A 7860-nucleotide genomic window follows, 5' to 3' on the forward strand; every position below is an offset into this window, starting at 1 on the left:
ATTACTACTCCCTTGTTGTCATCCACGTTTTCTCGTATAACCCTACACTTGTGTATTTGTCGTCATTCACTTGATGCTCAGTTAATGAATTTATTACAGGTACAATTAGTGGTAGCACCACTTATATTACCTGACAAAGGTTCCCATTTGGCATTTATTGTGTCTGGGGTAATTATTCAATCTAAATCCAGGTTTGAAGTGAGGTGAAATGTGTGTTATGTAATATGCACGTGGCAGCCCAGCAAGAGATGAATGATCAGTTGATTTACTTTTTTTTGTAAATCAACGGATCGTTCCTAGTCATCAAAGGATTAACAGAAAATACGTTGATTGATTAATCACTGTGATCTTGCACAGTGGATATGTCAAGAGTGAGTGTTTACATGTCTAGGTTTACTAAAACAAAGGGAATACACTCATATCATGGCGCGAATTGCCGATGTAAAAAGAACATACTTTGTTCAAAGGGTTAACTGATAATACGTTGATTGATTGAAAATACCAGAGTATGCTGCATGAAGAACATTAAAAAAACTAATGACAAACAGTTGTCATTTTATACAGGTCTACAGAATGTTAGTGTATTTATGGACATTTGCAGCGAGACTTCTCATCATGTCAATAGGAAGAAGAACAAGCTTTCTGATGAGGATGAACTCCTCCTAACTCTGATGAAATTGAGGAAGAATTTATGCATGCAGGACTTGGCATACAGGTTTGGTATATCTAAGTCATCGGCTACGAGGATCTTTCACGCATGGCTTGATGTACTGTACATCCACCTTGGAAGACTAGTGATGTGGCCTGATACTATTGAAATGCACCTACCCAAGTGTTTCCGCAACAAGATTTTCAGAAGAGTAAGATGCATCATTGACTGTACAGAAATCTTCATCGAGAGAGCCAGTAACAACAAAGCCAGATCCCAGACTTACTCAAGGTACAAGCAGCACAACACAGTGAAGTTCCTTATTGGTATCAGTCCATCAGGAGCCATCATCTTTCTGTCCCCTGTATGGGGTGGACGAGCCAGTGACAAGACCATAACTCTTACAAGTGGCATCATTGACAAGTTTGTGCCAGGTACACATGAAACAATGGTATTTGTAAAATAATTTGTATATATGCTTTATTTCCTGATATAGTTTTATTCGCGAGGAAATTGGTATTTTATCAATGAAGCGTTGAATCAGGGCTGCATATAGATAGTTTTAGCTAGAGACATTTTTATTAAGATTTCATAAAATAATTAGTGCAAATGTTCCAAGGAATCTTAAATATATTTTGATTACATTCTTGGCATAGTACATTTTGAAAATATGATGTGTATTTGTGCATGTATAGTGAGTGAGTATGGTTTTACGCCGCTTTTTGCAATATTCCAGCAATATCACGGCGGGGGACACCAGAAATGGGCTTCACACATTGTACCCATGTCGGGAATCGAATCCGGGTCTTCTGCGTGACGAGCGAACGCTTTTAACCACTAGGCTACCCGACCGCCCCTGTGCATGTATAAATGTAGGCAGTAATTATTATATAACTAAAAGTGGTATACATTTCTACAGGTGATGTTGTTCTGGCTGACAGGGGCTTTTTCATCGACACTGAATTAGCAACTCGAGGGGCACAGCTTATGGTACCAGGGTCATGTCCCATTAGTCATACGCCCATTTGTCATACTCCCAATAGATATAAAGCAAAAGAGGGATTAGTTAAAACAACAATAGGCATATACCCTTTGGTCAAAATGGATTAGTCCACTAATTAGAAAGCTTGGGATTAGTTTAAATAAATACCTATGATGTTTTAGGAACAAGTACAGGATTCATCTCAAACTAATTTACTGTTCTTTACTGAGTTAAATCGAGTTTACTCAATTTAGTGAAAAAACACAAACTAGTACATAAAAGGGTCTATGTTTTAGACTCGAGCATATCACTCTTGTTATCATGGCAGGGTTGATTGAAGTGGAATATGTTACTTCTAGGCGAGGTACACAGCAGGTACTGTTTCAAGGTCCCCTTCACAACAAGAACTCTACAAAGGAACACTGTATCCACTGGAAGTGTGTCGTGAAAACTTGCCGTGTAAGAGTTACACCACTCCTGATAACCACGGCCCACAAGAACCTGACACTGTTAGATTTGTCAGTAACATGAGGAAGAGGGCAAGAGAAGAGATCACCCCGATGCCAACCCTGTACCAGGAAGCAGTTGCCCAACAAGATCCTGAAGTAGTACCAAGAAGATCCTGGGGTCAGACGCTGGGTGAGAAGAGCATCATCCCTGGCTCTGTTACCGGAAGCTGACGTCCAAGATGCCTTGGTCGACGCCATTGACGATACGCCAGCACTAGACAACGCTCAGAGATTTAATGATTATATTGTAACAACTTGGGTTGGTGATGATGCTAGATTCCCCATCCCTCTATGGAATCACCACCGAAACATTGGACCTCGCACGAACAATAATCTGGAAGGCTTCCACTACCGACTGAACAAGTCTCTGCCGCATCATCATCAAAACATTTATCGTTTTGTTGAACTGATCAAGCAGTTTGAGAAGTCTGAATCTGCCAAGATGCGTCAAATTGACTTTGGTGCTGCTCCCCAAGGCAGAAAGCGAGTGTATCGTGAGAAGGAAAACCGACTCATCAGATTGTGGGACCAACACCAAGTAGGCCAGAAAAACTGTGTTCAGTTTCTGGATGCTGCTGGTTATCTGTATCCAACTGACCACTAAATGTGAAACTGAAAACTCAAAATGTTAATGTGATCCCGCGTTAATGATAATTTAACTTACAGTGATTACTTAATGTGATTATTTATGTATATATGTCATATAAGATTATAGGTCATTGATGATGATATGTGCTATGATGAATATATATGCTATGCTGAGGAGTATTAAAAGATTATTACATGTTGTAATTTTGTGTTTCTTGGATCATTCCACTTTAATTGTGGGTATTACAAAGGAAGTTGTTGGTGCAGTCAACCATACCATATGTTGTTTTAACCCGTATGACTAATGGGCCGTATGACTAATGGGAGGACACCGGTACCAGCATACACAAAAGGCAAGAACCAGCTGTCAAGACAAGAAGTTGAAACATCCAGAGTATATTCCAATGTGCGGATACATGTAGAGCGAGTGATTAACCGTTTGAAAGACTGGGGTGTGATGAAAGGTCCTCTTGTCAAGAAAGCGAACACTTCAGCAGAGACCACTGTTGGAAAGATGGTTCAAGTATGCGCAGCTCTTGTGAACCTGTGTCCTCCAATACTAGAATAGTGGTCTACATAGTATACATGTATATAACCTAAGTATTGGTTATGAAGTTGTGCTGAGTAGTAGATCAATTTCAGTTGACATGATAAACTAAATTGATCCTAGTACTACTGCTATGTTCTATATCCTTGTTCTGCTAAGTTAATTTTGAACAAGTAGATGTTAAATTACCGGTACATGGTAAACACTTTTTGATACAAAATAAAGGAACTGTTGATGTTATCAACATTTATTAATGTACAGATATATTCAGCTTTTTGTCTTAATATTTCATTTATCATTACAGGTGAATTATATACGCATTGAAGCACATGTAACACGTGTGGCGTCTCCTTGGGCAAGTGACTTTGTTTGAAATGTGCCTCTCTTCACCTAGCAGTGAATGGTTACCCGATAGGATGAGATGACAACGTGTTTGTTAACCTTCTATCGCCTAAAAGGCAGCTTGGGTTGTATACTGTAAACAGGGATTTTTTTGCGACCGTTTTATTATTGAGAGTTTTGCGAACGAGACTCAATCGCAAAAATTAAAAACGCAAAAATAAGTATAAATAATACATACATACTTTATTCATTGCAACACGTCATCAAACGTTGAAATCTTCAACCAGAACCACAAGTTACTCAATAAGTTAAAAACACAAATGAATGCAGAATGGTCCCACGATACATCACAAATGACAGTGTTAACAGACCAATTAGTGTCACTGTTACCTCACAGTAATCAATTATCAATTATCAACACATCAACTCGCAAAAATATCTCGTCGCAGTATTGTCTTTGGTGTGGTATTCGGAATATTTTAACGGCAAAGAAATAAAGCTCTTACAGTACTCCCCAGGTAGCTGAGAATGAATCTTGAGTGCACATTGACCCAGTGACCAGGGTAATAGCGCTTTGAGCATGCCCCTGAGTGTGGTGGAAACGTGTGCAATATAAATAGCATATTATTATTATAATTATTTATCACATATAAACAAACTAAGATATGAGGTGTTTATATTTGCTGCATATCACTCTTTCCACACAAGTGCTACAACTTAAGTGCTTCCAAACATAATTATTGATGTGTAATGTGTAACAATAAGTTCATGAACAACTGAACATGATGTAGACAAATGGTAACAAAATTAATTGATGAACTTTGAGATTTAATTTAGTGTACTTTGGCTTTGTAGGGTACTATAAATGGACAGTAACATTAAAAATGCATTTATGTACATTTGTTTGTTTGTTGTTTAACTCTGCAATCAGTAATATTTTAGCTATATGACAGCTGTCTGTAAATAATTGAGTCTGGACCAGACAATCCAGTGATTGACATCATAAGCATCGATCCACACAATTGGGATATGATGACACAGTTCGAACAAATCAGCGAGCCTGACCACCCGATCCCGTTTGTCGCCTCTTACCACAAGCATTGATGTACATACATTGCATTGTATTATTCATACTTTATCACTGGACAAAATATCATCCATTCCAAAAAATCCAAAACTTGGAAATACCACCATTCCAATTGGAAATATGACCATTCCAATATTTGGCAAGGTCATATTTCCAAGCTTGGATTTGTTTGGATTTGTTTGGAAATGTTTGGAAATATTTGGATACAACATGTCATAATCATATATGTTAAACGTTTTACAACTTTTGACCTTATGTGAGATTAGTAATGACATGAAAGTAAATAATTTGAGGTATTTGGCACTATGTACCATGAAAAGTCCAAATCATGAGCAAATTTAACTAAAAGAAATTCTGTCATTTAAAGTGGCTACTCTTTATATTTAATTTCTTATCTTCCTTGTCTATAATCATATGACATTGACTATGAACTTTGAACAATTAAACAAATATTTTGTTTTCCCATACCGACTTACGGTTGTCGTAGAACAAAGACCGTTTCGAGAATATAGAGGGCCTCATTATTATAATTTGAACTTATATACATATGTACATAATAGTACTAGGTATAAATGAATGTTGATAAGTGTTCGTACAAGAATATGAACTTCGAATTATCTCGGAATTATGCGCAACACATAGGGCTGGAAATTTTATAATTGGTCTGGAACTATCTGACGGTAATTCAAAACAGGGAACAAGATTTCGTCAAATGAATCATTGAGCCAGGAATGCAACGATTTAAATGCTGACAAAATGAGTAAACATATCTGGAACAGAGTAGACTGTTCATGCGGACAATTATATGCTACGTCTATTGCCAATGAAGTTTATCACCCCATGTTATAGAATTTGTTTCATATAAAAAATAGAAGCCAAATAAATGGGACAATTAGTTGTTATGAATTAGCTTTACCTCTGTGACATATCACGCAACTAAATGTGAATATGTTTATCAAATAATTAATTACAGTAATTAACCTAGTGTCCTTATTTATACACAATTTAATTACGTATTGGGGTACAATATATAATACACATATACACGGAATGATATCTTATTTTGTCAATTTAATCATAACACAAATCATACAAATCAAAATGTGAAAGTAGTGACTAACATTATGATCAAGGGTATAAATACTCAATTGTATCTATTAATCCTAATAGTATAACAATAAACCCTGTGTATATACTGAGCATATTTAGATACATCCGGATCTACGACCGCAGCCATATAATCAATCAAGGAAAGTATATTAGATTGAATTACAAATGCGCTATCACTTAAACAAAATTTTCCGTTACCCACGTAAGCCTTAAACCTTGGAGAAATAAAGTTCTGTTCTGTTCTGAAGACGCCGTCATGCACAGGACCAAGGAGCGTCCATTCCAATTTGGAATGAACGTTGGATTGCTTTGGAAAGTTCGCTCATTCCAAACTTTCCAAAGCTTGGAAGGATCGATCTTTCCAGAAAATCCAAAATTGGATTGGCAACATTTCCAAACATATTTCCAACACAGGAAATGTTTGGAATGACTTGGAATGGTTTGTAATTGTTTGGAAATATGGTTAGAAGGAACAAGTTAAAATATGTTTTATTAGTAATCTGAACAATAAAAAGACTATGAATTATTTATTGAGTTTAAACTATATATAATAAATATTAAATTTATCTCAAACATTCACTGCTTGTCTGTCTAGCGAGGGGCCTTTCCCTAAGGTCGCATTCTCCCTAAGGTGAGAGAGAGACCCGCACTTGACTCGACAAGACACTAATAGGTCTCAAGATTAAGTATTCGGCTGGATGGCAGCTGCCATTTAATTACAAAACAGACAGTCGTCTAGACGGCTCACATGTAAGTGCGCCGACATGTGCCTAAGATCATAAAATGGACAATCTTTGGTAACATCTAAAAACAACAATAAAATCCTAATTCTCACCGACTTCCTTAGTGGACTACAAGCCCTCCAAAACAAAAATACCAAAAAACGACCTAAATTAATAAACCAAATACTTAAAAGCTCCAACGACCTAACAAAAGCAGGCAAACAAATAACCTTCTTGTGGATCCCCGCCCACGTAGGAATTTACGGCAACGAAAGCGCCGATAAAGCAGCTAAATTATCTCTCAAAATACCAGAAATAAGCCTAAACCTACCCATCTCAAAATCAGAAATTAAAAGTGTTAACTAACAAAAAATAACCAAAAAATGGCATAATCAATATCAAAACTCAAATAGCCAAATCAAAAAAGTGCTCAGAAAACCACTAGCCAAACCTAAAATCCTACACCTCTCAAAAAAAATTGACAGATCAATTACAAAACTCCAAACAGGACACACTAACCTAAATAACCACCTAAAAAAACTTAAAAGGCACACCACAGGCAACTGCCCCCACTGCAAACAACCCGAAACCACAGAACACGCACTCATCCACTGCACCCACTACAAAACACACAGAACCAAACTACAAACCACCCTCAATCTAAATAAGGTTCCTACTCTAGATGAAATACTAAACCCTCAAAATAAACTAGAAAACTTCAAGGCCCTAGGCGTATTCCTAATCAAAACAGACCTAATTAAGCGCATCTAAAAGCTAATTAATCTACCAATCCAAAATCCAATAAACATACAAACAACCACCTCACCCGGCTCCCTTAGTTCCCTCCCCCACCCACCTCGGCATTTATTCCAAATTTAAAAATTCCAAAAATTCAATATAATTAAGCAACCCCTTAAAGGCCCCTCTTGGGTTGCACACACCACTTTCACCGTTTTCGGAATACACTAAATGGTCTGGCCAGGCTCGTGTGCGAAATACGCTACAGTCAGAAAGCGCACGTTAAATCTTCTATATCAGTCAGTCAGTCAGTCAGTAACATCTAATTTATTGTTGTCTCACGCCAGAGCTGTGAATAATTCTGTTCATTAAACAATTGGAATTCAGGAAGTTATCAATAATTGTTTTACTTAACATAAGATAAGATAAGTTGTCTACAACATAATATTATGATGTCAGGACGTACTACAGTCAAAACCATATATTTTAAAAGCAATTTAATGACAGACTATGATTTCCAAGTCCTGATTAGCAAATCAATGAGGTATCAGTTTCACCACATGTGCACAGACCGCCTATACTTATA

General features: G+C 37.0%; 1 protein-coding gene across 1 annotated transcript; it reads left to right on the plus strand.

Annotated features, from left to right (window-relative positions):
• The first annotated feature begins 465 nt into the window (after positions 1–465).
• LOC125374847 lies at positions 466–2311 on the plus strand. Its single transcript, XM_048386520.1, has 3 exons — positions 466–1083; positions 1569–1639; positions 1991–2311. Exons 1-3 carry the CDS (start codon positions 516–518, stop codon positions 2309–2311), a joined length of 960 nt encoding a protein of 319 aa, XP_048242477.1. The 5' UTR covers positions 466–515.
• Positions 2312–7860: the final 5549 nt, after the last annotated feature.

The sequence above is a fragment of the Haliotis rufescens genome, unplaced genomic scaffold (assembly GCF_023055435.1).
Source record: "Haliotis rufescens isolate VD_foot unplaced genomic scaffold, xgHalRufe1.0.p SCAF_6, whole genome shotgun sequence".
Lineage (NCBI taxonomy): Eukaryota > Metazoa > Mollusca > Gastropoda > Lepetellida > Haliotidae > Haliotis > Haliotis rufescens.

What these genes read in the sequence shown, in the direction of transcription:
- LOC125374847 (XM_048386520.1), top strand. Translation starts at nt 516, where the DNA reads ATGAAGAACATTAAAAAAACTAATGACAAACAGTTGTCATTTTATACA. An exon ending in CATTGACAAGTTTGTGCCAG is followed by an intron (nt 1,084 to 1,568) that starts GTACACATGAAA and finishes ACATTTCTACAG; the next exon opens with GTGATGTTGTTCTGGCTGAC. An exon ending in CTCGAGGGGCACAGCTTATG is followed by an intron (nt 1,640 to 1,990) that starts GTACCAGGGTCA and finishes TGTTACTTCTAG; the next exon opens with GCGAGGTACACAGCAGGTAC.